Source organism: Physeter macrocephalus, chromosome 8, assembly GCF_002837175.3.
Source record: "Physeter macrocephalus isolate SW-GA chromosome 8, ASM283717v5, whole genome shotgun sequence".
NCBI classification, from domain to species: domain Eukaryota; kingdom Metazoa; phylum Chordata; class Mammalia; order Artiodactyla; family Physeteridae; genus Physeter; species Physeter macrocephalus.
In genome coordinates this window covers 48,507,033-48,522,023 of record NC_041221.1, presented here as the reverse complement: position 1 = coordinate 48,522,023, position 14,991 = coordinate 48,507,033, and the positions used below count along the sequence as shown (strand labels likewise).

Below are 14,991 nucleotides of genomic sequence, written 5' to 3'. Positions count from 1 at the left end.
TGGCCCCAGAGTCTTCTCAGAACTCTTAAGATACTCGTTTGTACTATGTTAGGTGTACATAGCCCGTTATTCAGCCAAAGGCTTAGTTATATGGAAGGAAAAAGTTGAAAAGCCTGAACAGAAGTCCGGGTTTGTGTATATTTAGGTCAGTTGACAGCCATCTTCCTTTCAGCTGTGGCTCCTTCTCTCTCATTCTTCATAGTGTGGAATGGCACAGTGCAGGGCATTCGGTACCAGAAGCACAGGCAGCGTCATCTCCACCACAACAAAGAAAAAGGAGCCCCTAATTGTGCTTGTTTAGAAGTGTGATAAGTAAACATTAAGGGTTGTCGGGCAGAAAGAAGAGAAAGGAACTCTAGTATGATTGAACACCTGCTATGTACCAGGAATGTGCTTTGCATATATTGGTTCAAAGAGACAAAGCTGCTGCTGAGCCACTACAGGAGTTCCCACTCCATTTAGCCTTTTGCAGTTATATCTAAATGATGTTCAACAATGAGGTTTCACTTTATTATGTTAGCATAATAGGAATATAAGGAGACAGTGAAGGCATTATCTTGACCCAGACAACCTACTGCAGAGTCCAAAAGATGCTTACTGAAAATAGGTCATTTATATATGAGTTCTTGAAAAAAAAAGGAACCATAAATGTGAATGGAATTAATGACATTTTCCTTTTATCTGTTCTGAGGTAGTCATCAAAAATTGTGGTAGAAGACGTGCCTACTAAGTAGGAGTGCTATAATCTTGACACTGAGGCAGGGGTTCCATGCCAGTCCCACTCTTTAACCCTGGTAAACTAACCAGAAGGACAGTTGTGGGGATCTCATCGATTCATTCGCATGTCTGTTAGACCTTATCTAATAGGAAGAGTTCATTTTACTACATCAGTGAACTACAAATTATCATCACTTCAAGGCAAGTCTAAAATCTGTTTTGGTCTCAGATATCTGTGACTTCCTCATTAAACACACCCAGAATAAATTAACATTGACAATTTATGCTCCAGTAACGAATCTTCTTCTGTAGCCTTTTTTAAAGCCTGAAATCTAGTTCCTTTACTCTTAAGATACTAAATGTGGGGTAAAACTTAATGGAAATACTTTCTTACTAAAAACTGAACTTCAAGGACCTGTCCGGTACTGAGTGGATGGGGTCTATCCCTATGTCAAGTGCCAAGTCTGCTGTTATAAAGGTGAACGTGGAACACGCAGCAGCAAGGTAAGACTGTTCCCATGATCCTCCCATTTCTACAGTGAGCCTGCTCCAAGTATGAATGTGAATAAGTTTCATAGCTTCTGACCTTCAAAACCTAGCAAGATTATATAAATCAGATCTGACAATGGTGATGATAGCTCACTGAGATTAAGCCCCGAGGTATCTGGTGATGGAATGGTGCCGGCTATGCTTCTCCTAGGGTCTGGGTAGCATAAGGATATGAAATGGGTACACTGCTTAGCTGCAGTGTTCACCTTGACCTAAAAGGGTAGTGGAGGAGAGGCTGCTGTTCTCACGTGGGGGAGCGGAGGCAAGACCCAGGGGTATGGCCATTTGCATTTTATACTCTGAACAGAGTGCTGGCTCTGGTGGATTTGTTGGCAGGCTGTCCTTGTCTCCAGAGGTGGGTGAAGCCAGCTGGGACACATAATTCAAATTAGCTTCTCCGGCTGGGATTTCTCCCAGGGAATTCATGTAGTTTTGTTCCAGTGCCTTCAGTAAATTTTCAGGTGAAGTCAATGGTCCCAGCTGAGGTGGTGGGGCTTGAGGGGTTACTGGGAAATGTCCACAAGAAGCAAAGTCAGAAGCTGCCTGATTATAGGTGAAGTTCTCAAAACAGATGCAAGGTCCAGGGCCAGAGTAGTTCTTCTCCGTCGGAAGGAGGTAAAGGTAGGCAGGCTTAGTAAATTCAGTTTCTGTGAGTGACTTCCTAGTGCCTAAGAACTGTATCTTACTCCCTTCCGGCTTGTTTATAACTTCAATAGCATCTGGAACACAGTCGTTGACATTCATTATTGTTAGATGAGGATTCTCCTGGAACAGAAACAGAAAATGTGCAAAGATAACGTGTGTGTGTGTGTGTGTATATCACAGTGTATAAAGTATGTGAAACGCACTTAGAGCTTCAATTTTTTTTTTTGTTTTATCCTGGTCACAAGTTAACTAGAGGTGATGTTGAAAACCAAAAGATATCCCGACAGAAGAAATCAAAGTTGCGTTCAACCCTTTCATGGCTATGGGAGCAGAAGAGGCTTTTCCTTTGTGACATCTTCCTGAGAAGGTCTAGGAGCGTGTGATTATTATAGCCCCAGCCCTGGATTGGTCTTTAACAAGCATATGAGTAGGCATACAATTTCCCAGCATTTACCTTGGATTTTATTAATGACAGGACACTGCTCTTGTAAGGGTCTGGAATGTCAGGATAACACTTCTCCTTCAGCCTAGAAAAACAGTGAAAATTAGACTGAATTTTGCCATATAGTGGAATGGTTAAGAGTGAGAACCCTGGAGTCAGATTCCTGGGTTCTAATCCGTGCTCTATCATCAGTCACTCAATTAACACTGTAACCTTAAGCAAGCTTTTTAACCCTTCTATGCTTTAATTTCCTTACTGGTTCAATGGAGATCATTACGGTGGTGATGGTGGTGTTGGAAGCATTAAATGAATTGTTATATATAAAGCACTTAGAACACTTCCAAGTACACGGTAAGTGAAATATAAATATTAGTTATTGCTATTGAACAAATTTTGCAACATTTTAAAATAGTTGGTTTCCTTATTATTATTTTTGGCTGCGTTGGGTCTTTGTTGCTGTGCGCGGCCTATCTCTAGTTGAGGCGCGTGGGCTTCTCATTGTAGTGGCATCTCTTGCTGCAGAGCACGGGCTCTAGGTGCGCAGGCTTCAGTAGTTGCAGCACGCAGGCTCAGTAGTTGTGGCACGCAGGCCCTAGAGCACAAGGTCTCCAGTAGTTGCGGCATGTGGGCTCTAGGGTGCGCAGGCTCAGTAGTTGTGGCTCGTGGGCTCTAGAGCACAGGCTTAGTAGTTGTGGCGGGCTCTAGAGCACAGGCTCAGTAGTTGTGGCACATGGGCTCTAGGGTGCGCAGGCTTCAGTAGTTGTGGCAGACCAGGCTCAGTAGTTGTGGCTCACGGGCTCTAGAGCGCAGGCTCAGTAGTTGCGGCGCGGCATGTGGGATCTTCCTGGACCAGGGCTCGAACCCATGTCCCCTGCATTGGCAGGCGGATTCTTAACCACTGCGCCACCAAGGAAGTCTGGTTTCCTTATGTATTGATTTATAGCTTATCTTTTGATAAACAAGATTGTTTAAAACTTATCATATTTCCACCAAATCCTCCTTTGTTCTTTCCTTTTCAGCACTTTTCCTCATATTATCAGGTGTGACTTCTGTCTCCTTTCTAGATTTTGCTTTGACTCCTTCTTGGATAAAACCTTCCCCGCACACTTACCACTGACTTTTTAAGTAGCAAATTATCATGACGATCAAAACGCAGAAAACCATGGGCAGGATGATGCGTATCAGTATATGGGCTGGAGAGGAAAAAGAAAGGGATATTTTTAATGACTGCTTTTCCCTCAAAGGAATAAAAATAGTTTTACATGTCTTTTATTCCTCCAAACTCCATTTGTGCAAGATTCAATATGAGTTCTGTCTGACTGCTGGGGGGCAGGGCAGTGAGACCAACCAGCCAACACAGGGAACCATTTGCCCTCAACACTTGTGCCTCAAACTCATTACCTCTCCTGACAGACTGGATCATTACTCCCCATTCTTTACTCCCTCCCTGTATGAGAATTATACTCCACACCCTTGACTTGGGGGCTCAGCCACGTGACTTGGTTTGGCCAATGGGAGGTGAGTAGTGGTCATGCTGGTTGGTAGCTGCATTCAGTGTGCTTGTAGTTGGCTTGCTCTCTTGTGTTCCTGTGACCCACTCTGAGAAGAGTTGGTCCCTCAGAGCCACTGTCCCTTCAGCCTAAGCCTCAGGGGGAAGCCACATGGAACAAACCTGCCTGAAGCTTGGAGTCCCACCTGGCCCAGCCTACATCAGCCAAGCCAGGAGCATCAAAAAAGAGATTTGTTTTTGTATGCCATTGAGATTTTGAGGTATTTTATTACACGTCAAAAATTGACGAATGCACCCCTTCTAGTTAGGCTCTGAGAAAATTACCTAAGTCATCACCCGGGATAATTATTCTATTTTTATTTCTCAGATATGTCAACCTGTACTTCATTTTCATAAATGCCCATCTTCCTGGTCTCACTGCTTGCAAATCCACCAAAGAATAGTTCATCTGGGTTGGTAAACATCCTCTTTTATAAAAGCAAATTGCACGAAGGGGTTTGGAGGCTGACAGTCATTCACATGTAGATATATTCCTGTCCAGTCCCTTTGCCTCCCTGCCCTCCTCATCCCCCTCCCCCGCTGTCCTGCAGGAATGGGGCCTGACTTGTGGTGCTGGTGGAAAACGCTGGAGTTTTGTCAGGGAGGGCAGGCCCAACCCAGTGCTCTGAGGAAGCACAGGGCTCTGGAGAAAAGGACGTGGGAAGGTAAGAGGGTGGCAGAGAAAGCACCTCAACAACTGGCCTAAAATTATCCCTGACACCAGGTAAGGCGAAAGAAACTCCTCCTGACACCACTAAAGAAAACCTTGCTCTCGGACTTCCCTGGTGGCGCAGTGGTTAAGAATCCACCTGCCAGTGCAGAGGACACGGATTCGAGTCTGGGAAGATCCCACATGCCGTGGAGCAACTAAGCCCGTGCACCACAGCTACTGAGCCTGCACTCTAGAGCCCGTGTGCCACAACTTCTGAGCCCACGTGCCACAACTACTGAAGACTGTGCACCTAGAGCCTGCGCTCCACAACGAGAGAAGCTACTGCAATGAGAAGCCCGCACACTGCAGCGAAGAGTAGCCCCTGCTCGCCACAACTAGAGAAAGCCTGCATGCAGCAACGAAGACCTAACACAGCCAAAAATAAATAAATGAAAATAAATAAATCAGTACACATATGTTTAAAAAAAAAAACCACCTTGCTCTCAAGAGCAGTACTTTCGATGACTACAATTGGTTTTAAAATTTGGTTAAATTACGAATTTGTAATGTATCTGAGAAGCCTGGGGAGCTACCCATAGTAGTTTCCAAACTTCAGACAGGCTTTGCTAAACTTTGTTGAAGTATAACATGTGCATACAGAAAAGTGCTCCTAAGTGTACAGCTCAATGAGTTTTCACAAACTGAACATACCCACGTAACCAGTACCCAGATCAAGAAAAAGAACGTTACCAGCTCCCCTGAGAGTCCCCCAGTGTCCCCATCCAGGCATCTTCCCCTCCCAGGGTAACCACTATCCTGCCTTTCAACCACATAAACAGCATTTGCCTCTGTCTATACTCTATGTGTGGAATTGTGCAGCAAGAGCGGGGCCCGGCTTCTGTCACTCACCATTGCATTTGTGAGTCCTCCATACTATTTTTGTAACTGTGGACTGTCATTCTCACTGCTGCAATTATGCAGCAATTTAGTTTACTTTTTCATAATAATATAATCGAGCCACAGCCAAGGCTAAGGAGGTTTCTCATGAGTAAGGGAGGTAAATGAAATCTAGAAAATATACTTGAGATAAAGATAATCATATGTATTATATGTGTTTGTGTGTCTTACACATACTCATACACACACCTCTACCAGCCAAGTAAATACTGAAGCTGGAAGAAAAATAGCCTGAAAATAAATTTAAAATTAACTCTAAAATGGCAAGCATGCTCAAGTAATGTGAGTTGTTGACTGAAATCTTAACCTGACTGTGAGAGTTGGCCTTTGGCTTAGAGACCTGGGGCCTTGTTTCAGCCCCAACCTGCCACTGTGGTCATGGGAATCCTCATCACCGGTCAGGCAGCCAGGGCCACTGGTTCTACCTGACGAGCCCACCCCATCCCCAGAGCCCCACCTTCCGCTACTTGGCAACTCAGGCAGATATTTTAGCCTATTTGTTTTTCATGGAGGAGTATCTTGAGAGGTCCTTTCCAGCGTGGACCTCCTATGATGCCCTATCTGCTACCTACTTTCCCCGCTTCCTCCGTCAGTATCTGTTTTCTCCCACCACCTTCCTCTTTGTTGGAGGGCAGGATTTACCAGCAGGATCTTATTTACCAGTAACCCTGCCATTCTTCTCCCTTCCTCTTCTTTCTCCATCTTTCAAGCCAAATGCATTTTGAAAGGATGGCTCTCTTTATCTCACCCTTTCCCCATCAAATCTGCAAACACCGGGTTCGTGAACCAACACTGCTTGCCCCACCGCACCTTCTAGTACCCCCAGAGAGGCAAGGTCAGGAAGCCGGTAATTTGCCACTGAGAGAAACCAGCCAGAAGGCTGGCTGCAGAGAGCAGTTCTGCTGAGAAGAACATCCCCACCCCTCTCCAGACAGAACTCATAAGGCTCTTCCCAAGTCAACACTAAAATATGCCATCAGTGATTTTCAAACTATTCTGGGACTGAGTTCCAGAGAAGTGCCTCAGGGGCCAGAGAGAGGCAAGAGGAAGGTTCCAGGTCATAGATCAGTTGGATTAGCTTCACTCTTATCTATTTTATGTAGTGGGATTCTTCATAACATTTCCCTTTTTTTTTTTTTTTTTTTTTTTGGTGAGTTTCCTCTAGAGAAAGAAAGAGACAGACACAGAAAGAAAGAGAAGAAAGGTTTAAAAATTCCCGATCTAGACAAAACCCATGGCCATGTGTGTGTCATTTGTCAGTTTCCCAGGAACTGCTAAGAGTTTTGATTTGGAAAAACTCACAGTATTCATCCGGAGTTGTGACCTTTGTGAAGGCATCCAGGGGACCCTCGCCAACACTTGTGTAAGGAGTGACGAAAAACTCATAGACGGATTCTGGCTGTAGGTTTTCCACAACAAATGTCTTTTGTTCCGGGTTGTCAATTGTGTATTTGCAACATACTGAATCCTCTGTGGGTTTAAAAAAAAAAAAATTTTTTTTTTCAAGAAGAAAAAACTATCAGGAGCATGATAAAGATCTTGTGAGACAGTGGGGCACTAATAGTCTTGTTGACTTGGCACTGCCAACATTTCTAAACCAACCAAAAATGAAATAATAATTTCATCACACTGGGGACACTGGTAAAATATTCGGGAGACGGCAAGCAAAGCAAGCACCCCACTAAACAAGGGATGTTCCTGATCCAGGGAAGCACTCAAACCTGCCAATGAGAGTAAGAGCCTGCCAGTGCTACTTAGATATACATTTTAATAAACTTTAATGAAGTCAAAGAAAAAAAGAAAATGAGGTTAGCAAGAACGTTTCCTAAGTGGTAGGTTTTCTTAAGGAGCTGAGGGTATTTCAGGTGCTTCTAAAAATACTGGGCCATATTGTTTTTAAGTAAGTTAAAATCCTGGCCCCCATTGTCTTGCCCACCCTACTAATTTGTTTAAGAATACCATTCCATCATAAAAGCGGAATGCACAGAATTCAGCCTGGCCACAGTCAGAGACGGCCGGCAGCCTTTCCAATGATTTCAAATAATGAGACCCTGAAACGGTAAACAGACAAAAAAAAAAAAAAAAAGTCACCTGGAAGAACTGTCTTTTCAAACGCCTGGTGGCACTGCTCCCCTGCCTTGGGTTTCAGGTAGACATGGTATCCTTGTATAAAGCCAGGTTGGGATTCAGTGGAATAATCCTTCCAACTCAGAGTGAAAGAGTGAGAGGTCAAGTTACTCATGACCACTTGAGGGTTGTCTGAAGGAGCTACGAAAGGAAGTTGGGATAATGTAAGATTTACGATTTGGAAAGAGTCTCAGTGCACTGGTGTAAACTGAAAGCAGAACCACGGCCCACTCTGTAGGCGCGTGTGCCAAGTGAAGGAGTCTCATCTTTTTCTCTAGAGGATGTACGCCCTGACTTAGTTCGTGAGAGCTAGAAAGGAGTTGAGCAATCATCTTGTTCAAGCCTTACCTCTCTCTCTCAGATGTAGAAATGGATGCCCAGAGAGACTCAGTAACTTGGCAAGGTCACAGCATAAAAGAAAGGCTTTCCCAGACTTCATTCTGAGTCTGAATTCTCAACAGTGTTTGGGAGGATGAACTGAAGTAGGGAGGAAGGGAGCAGGAGGAAGGGTTATGTTTGAAGAGGTATGGGCAACTTTGAAGAACTCTAGTTCCCAGGCGGTAGCAATGCACAATTGTCCAAGTGTCACAGGGAGAGTCGGAAAGCGTTTATTCTGAGGCTTCCCTGAGAGCCTGTTTCAGCACATACGCTGGTGCGCACCTGGCCTATGTCCGCCAAAACACACAACACACCCCTCCTGCCTGTCTGGGGCAGCTCCCACCCAACGGAGAACCCCAAGAGCTGGTCTGATTGGTGAGAGGCAATCAAGGACACAGGTGCCCAGCTTCCAGTGGGTGTGAGACCCTGGATGCCGAGAAGGTGAATTAGCAACCACATGGGAGGATCAAAACTCCCCCACACTGCCAGTGGGATCATGGTACAATTTCGGGGGCGGGCAGCGATTTCACAATATCTACCTAAAGTCTTAAAAATTGTAAAATTGTATTTAAGAAGTTCAAACCTTTTGGCTCGAATATTCTACTTCCGGGACTTTGTTGAAAAACCATTATCAGAGCAATGGACAAAGATTCAGCTAAAATGATGGTGAGTCAGATAGGGCATAAGAGATTTGGCCAAGAAAGAAGAGAGGGATTGAGTATTTGAGACTGCAAGATAACTGAAGGTGAATTTTATAGTTTTTAATTGAGAAATATTTTTGTAATCATCCTAAAAGTCCAATGACAGGTGATTTGACATATGCAAACCATGAGGCACTTTGCAGTACTAAAAAATGATAGAGTTAAATATTACTTAGTGACATGAGTCAAAAAGCACTTTATAAAACTGCATAGAGTAGTAATAAAAAAGATGCCATTTTTATTTAAAAGTGTATATCTGTACTGAGAAAGGATACACATAAAATATTAACTCTGGATATCTGCCCTTGGGTGGTAAAATTAGCAATGATTTTGTCTTCTTTTGCATAACATCTTATAAATTGTCTTTAATGAAAATGTTTTATATTTGTATGATTAAAAAATAACTTTTTAAAAAACCCCATTGCCAGAATAAACAAACAGGACACTGAAAATTAGGAAAGGTGCTGTAATCTTTCTAAACCCAAAGTGAAGAGTTTCTGGATTGTTCTGAACAATGGACACATTAAATGCTTTAAACTTACCCAGTTCCTCCAAGTATCCTGCTTTTTTCTCTAATAAATGAGCCATCCTTTTGGTAGAAATTCCATAAATTCTGAAGTTGTATCGAACCCCTGGTCTAAAAGCACCTAGAGAAGAAAAGTCAACAGATTTTCAATAACACAGGATGCCATTCTCTTTACTTCTGAAAAGAAGAAGAATGAAAAATGGATTTGTGTCCCCTTAAGAATTTCTTCCTCGGGGTTTCTGCCCTTCATCTCCACCATCTTCCCTCCTTCCCCTGAATCCTCCAGCATTTCCGACGAAGTCTGGGCGACTGTCCTCTACATCGTCCTCTTGATCAAGAGCTCGCAAACATGCCCTGATCCACGTGCATGCAACTGGGCGCAGAATTCAACCAGACACATAAAACCATGTAAAACTCTCCTTTGACTCCAAATCCCCTGCCAGCGACTGGCCTTCTCTCTGCCCATGAAGGGCAAGCGTCTGGAAGATTTGCTTCCAGTACCTCACTTTCCCCTCACCCCACACCTCTGAACCATGCCACTGACACTGCTCAAGCCAAGGGAAGACTCCCTTCCTCACTCCCCACCAGCCACCAAATGCCCTCCTGGAGTCTCATCAATCAATCACCCTCTGGACCCGGACAATTCCCACATCTTTATCTTGAGCCCAGCAGATGGCGCCACCAACCCCCCCCCCCGCCCCCCCCACCCCAATCAAGCCACAAACCTAGGCTCCTTTAACCGCTGCACTAGTAATCTCGAAATGACAAATCCAGTGTGGGAAGAAAGAGACCAAGTTCTATATTTTCCATTGAAACTGAAGTTGATAATCGACTCCCATTAGCTCTACTCCTATGTCTCCCAAATCCACACACTTCTTTGCTTTTGTAAAAGCTCTCAGGACAACTGCTATAATGTCCCTTTGCCATTCCTTTGAGACTGCTGACTCACTGCTGAACAAATTCATGAACCTCATGAACACCTACCTATTCCAGCCTTCGCTCCAGATAGTCTCTGTAAAAGTAGATATAAAGGTCAAAACTTAGACCCCATCATTGCAAAATTTGAACTCCAAGACCCACGCTGGATTTGTAGTTATCAGTTGAGCACAAAGTATCTGAGATGATCCAGAAATCCCTGTTGAAGTTGCTGCCGGGTGAATGGAGCAGCAGAGTAATACAGAAGGTTCTTCTTACCCGAGCTAATGACTGTGCTTGTGGTATTGGGGCCTAGGTTTTTCCACTGGAGAACACAGGGCAGGTCCTGGGGACCATCACACCACTCCACAACATAGCCTGTGGCATCTCCGGACTGGGGTTTCCAAGACACAGAAAATCCATCCTCTGTGCCATTAACTCTTCCTTTTTCAACCTCTTCTGTATATACAAAGAGGGCAATGCTTCAGATTTAATTAATCATACATTTTGCAAAAATATCTAAAGAAGAAAATAAACTTGAACGTGCAGTGTATCTAGCAGGTAAGAGCCCTACCTCTGCAATTGCTACGGGGCTTGGGTTAGGGCAGGAGGGATGTTTTTCTGCCTCTCACTCCCAACAAATATTCACACCTGCCCTTCAGATGCCCCTTGTCCTGATCTTCTGAGACCCAAAGGGACGTCAGCCCCTAAAACAGGGATCAGCAAACCACCGCCAGCAGGACAAATCCAGCCTTGGAAGCTTGTTTGTATATGACCCTTAAGCTAAGACTGGTTTTAAGATTTTTAAAGAGTTTTTAAAAACAAACAAAGAATACAGGATATAGATTGGAGACTGTCTGGCCTACAATGCCTAAAACATTTACTCTCTGCCCCTTTAACCGAAAAAGTTGTTGACCCTTAACCTAGAACTGTGTCTGGTACTTGATCTGCTTTCAAAAATCATCTGTTGAATGAATGAATAATTTGGCTTAATTGTCCCACATAATGCTGGCTGCCCCAGAACTAACTACTGTCTCCTAGATGTTAGGGGCAGAAACTGAGGTGAGTGTGGAGAAAAAAGGAAAGAATAATTCAGGTATGTACTAAGCCAGATTATGAACGGATGTGCACACTACTTATGACCTAGGATACCACCTCAACGTATTTTAGCACCAGGGTAGTTTTCCTAAGGTCTGACAATTGGAAAAAAGGTGATATGGTCTCAATGGACTACAGTTCTACTGATTTCAAGCGGGTCAGCCTAGATATTGAGGGATGAGAATTTCTCCTATTTCCGAGGCTGACTCCACAGCCTGCCACTGTTCAGAGGGCAGTGGTCCCTGGTGGTCACTCGAGTGAAGGCAGACTCTGATCGAGGGGTGGACCTGCAAGCAGCTCTTCAGAGAGGCAGCCAGTGTGGCACAGATGTTACCTGGGACAGACTTAACACTCAAAATGTACTTGTTGCTTCTCTACAATTCATATTTAACTGGGCATCTTTTATCTGGCAATTCTAATTACAGCTGAACACTGATGCGAAAGCAGGGTGCTATTACATTTTCTAGGGCACCAAATTCTCACCCAGCTGGGAACACCGAAAGGAATGTGCAGCCCCAGGTATGAGGCAAGAGGTTCCCCAAGAAGGCCTGTGCCTATCCTACCCACATGGCTTCTCTGTCTTCCTTCATCAGAGAGACAAATCTCTTTCATATTAAAACTGACATTTTCTACTTCACTTATTCACACTGACTAAAATTTCACCCCAAACTTAGAAGCATGACTCTTACTAAGCTGCTTCTTTAAAATTGCAAATATGTTTTGAGGAGTGGAGGTAGAGGGAAAGAGAAAGGGAATCTATTTTTTTCTTCTTCAGTCATTCACACTCTAGTGTGAATTGGCTAAACCTCCTTGGTCTGTCTCATAGCACATCAGTGCTTTTATCCACTCTAGAGACTTAAGAATGTGGACCACATCAGGAAAGCTGGATAGGGCCTCACAAGGGGAAGGAATGGTTTCTAAAGGCAGGGCATGGGGAAGGAAGGTATGGTAGGAACCCACAGATAATAGTGTTTAGCAGAGTTGTTTGAGCTGAGCCTCATTGGAGGCAGTGTTTTTTTTTTTAATCTATCAGCTCCCCCAGGGTGAATGAAATGCCCACCTTTCCCGTTCTGGCCCTAATAAAGACAGAATACAACTATTCACTTCCTTCTCTAATACAGTTCTTGACAAGCAAAGATTATGTTAAGTAACTCCTTAGTTTTTCTCCCGTGGCACAATCCCAATTTCTTTTTCTTACTTGACATACTGGATAGTTCTTAAACAAAATAAATAAAACAAAATAATAACACCCTCTAATCTAGCCCACTTAACCTAAATTTAAGCCTAATATGAATGATAGGTATAAAGCAACGTGACATAACCCTACAAGCAGGGTCTGAAAATTTTTATAGCAGTAACTGAAGGGTGACCTTATTGCAAGGTTCATGAATGACCTTAGGATGTCTGTTGGCTCATGTCCAAGTGTGCAGTGTCTCAGAGTGTGTACTGCTGGGGGCGTGTACTGCTTAGTGTAGCCAACCTCTTTTCACAGCTCTCCCAAGAAGGAAATTTACACCATTATTAATTGTACATGTAAGGTCATTTCCACCTTGTTTGGTCTCTCACAGGCTAAGGGTTTAGCCAGTTATCACCATTTTATTCCACAGCTTTGGCAAAGCCCTTCTCGAAAGATGATGCTAGCTCTCCTCATGATGTCCAGAAATGTTCATGGGCTCTTTATAGTTGGCCAAGACTGACAAAATATTCATTCTGCCATATAATAAACACACCTCATATTTCATAAGCCACAAAGCACTTTCATACCAGCTCTAACTCTCAGCTGGGACTGCTTGTTGGTGTTGCATTTATTTGAGTAAATTTGAGACAGTTTCCCAAGTTGCTGGAAGAATCCCTGAGCTATGGCTGAAATCGTCTTCCCACACAAAGGAGGACTGCGCCAGAAACCCGCTGACATGCCTGAACCCAAACAAAATGACGGACAGTGTTTGGCAGCTAGATCTTTTGTCTCCCCAAATTACTGTCTTTCTGATTTATCCATCTCTGCCTAATAACACCGTCAACATTTTTCTAGAGAAGAAAAGCAAAACCTAAAACACTCACCGTTTCCAGGGTCTCCAGAAACAACAATTACGGAGGCAGGAGAAGGGCCCACGCTGTTGTGAGCTGTGACATGGATTTGGTAAGAACACTGATCGAGGGTTAGTTCTGTGCTTCTGGCGGGAGCAGGGATGGAGAGGACCTCTAACCTGGATGGCTTGTCTAGATTTTCGACAGTTACATTATAGAATAGGATCTTCCCGTTGGCATGCACTTTTGATAGTGGCTGAAAAAAATATTGACAATCATTTCAAAATGAGCTTTCCTCTGAAAAGAGTTTGCTTAATTTCTTTTTCATCTTTTCTGTCCCTTGATTGAACACACACACGCACACACACACACACACACACACACACACCGGGCAAATTAAAACAGCTTAAGAGAGAAAATAACCTTCTAAACCAAGCTTGAAATTAGACATTCTATTCTAACTAAAATTGACAGAGAATAGGATCATTTGGGGGAGAGCTCAAGAGTATATTGTGTCCAGAGAGGAGTGACCAAGTCAGGAATAGAGAGAAAGGGGGACTCTTTAGCCTGGATTAAAACAAACTCAGTGAGTATGGAGTGGGAAAGACAGGAGTAGACCCAGACGGGAGGGGCCTGAACCTCCGGCCTACCTTCCCTAGGACAGACAGTGCCCCTGGTGTGTGCACCCCCAGACCTGAGATAGGGATGGGGCAACTGTTAGCTTGGGGTGTGGACAAAACCTGGACGTACAGACTGGCACGTCCACATGTGTGTGCGTGGGGGTCCTCCCTGGTGGGGAGGACCGGAGTGGAGATGGGAAAAAGAGTGGGGTGGCCTGTGGCCGGGGGCCAGCTCCCTCAGCATGGGCATGCTTTAGCATCAAACACTGAGGAATCTGAGAGCTCTTAACGCAAACCAGGCCTTCCACGTTGTCATGAAGCCATGTCAGTTAAGATAGAAGGACAAGATTAATTTTATATTGCAGTGTTTTAGCTTGACTTATAAATTTTAAATATAAATACTCTGAATATTTAAATATTTATAACTTTTAATTACGGTATATATTTCTCCACTTATACTCATGAACTGGGCCCTGCAGATGTTAGGGGCAGGCCTGAGGAGAAGTTAGGAGATGCAGTTCTAACAATCAGAACTGGCCACCTGTGCAACAGGCTGCTGAGAAAGGAGTTACTGGTCCAGCGTTGGGGACATGGATGTGGAGCTGGGGATTCCTCCACTGGGTAACAAATTCTACTGGATTCATGTTAAGAGCCCTCCCAATCAGAAGACTGCACCAATGTCTAGTTTCAGTGAGAGATAACTGCCAAGCAAAAATCTGTCTCTTTGAACGTCTGCATCTCACCTTCCAGAACAAACTCACAGTAGGATGTCCCGACACCATCTTCATGTTTCTCCAGACATCGGGAGCCTCTGAGGGAGCTGAAATTAACCAAAGAAAAGCTCTAGGGTCACAATATGCACGTACAACAATACATTCAACCTTTCTCTAGTTTCGTCAACAAAAGTGACCACGGCCTGTCCTGCCTGAGCCTGCTTCTCGCTTTTTCACTCTCTGTGACTTCTACCCACTTGGCCGCGGCCATACTGGTCTCGCCTCACTAGGGGCACACAGTAGGTGCTTTACAAAAGGGCTGCTACATCTGAATGGGACATCACATGGGGCCTTTGTGAACTCAAGTCTCAGAG

The 14,991-nt window shown here is 44.1% G+C and overlaps 1 protein-coding gene across 6 annotated transcripts in view; it reads right to left on the bottom strand.

The window, feature by feature from the left end:
- Window positions 1–348: 348 nt before the first annotated feature.
- OSMR (oncostatin M receptor) overlaps window positions 349–14,991 on the bottom strand; it is a 56,058-nt gene continuing 41,415 nt past the window's right edge. For all 6 annotated transcript variants that reach the window (XM_028492865.1, XM_028492866.1, XM_055086528.1 and 3 more), the window contains 9 exons: window positions 14,648–14,724; window positions 13,318–13,540; window positions 10,438–10,617; window positions 9,260–9,364; window positions 7,603–7,779; window positions 6,814–6,981; window positions 3,465–3,546; window positions 2,366–2,438; window positions 349–2,031 (listed from right to left, as the gene is read on the bottom strand). In XM_028492865.1, coding sequence (XP_028348666.1) covers window positions 1,456–2,031; window positions 2,366–2,438; window positions 3,465–3,546; window positions 6,814–6,981; window positions 7,603–7,779; window positions 9,260–9,364; window positions 10,438–10,617; window positions 13,318–13,540; window positions 14,648–14,724 — 1,661 coding nt within the window. In that variant the 3' untranslated portion in view covers window positions 349–1,455. The remainder of the gene's footprint in view (window positions 2,032–2,365; window positions 2,439–3,464; window positions 3,547–6,813; window positions 6,982–7,602; window positions 7,780–9,259; window positions 9,365–10,437; window positions 10,618–13,317; window positions 13,541–14,647; window positions 14,725–14,991) is intronic.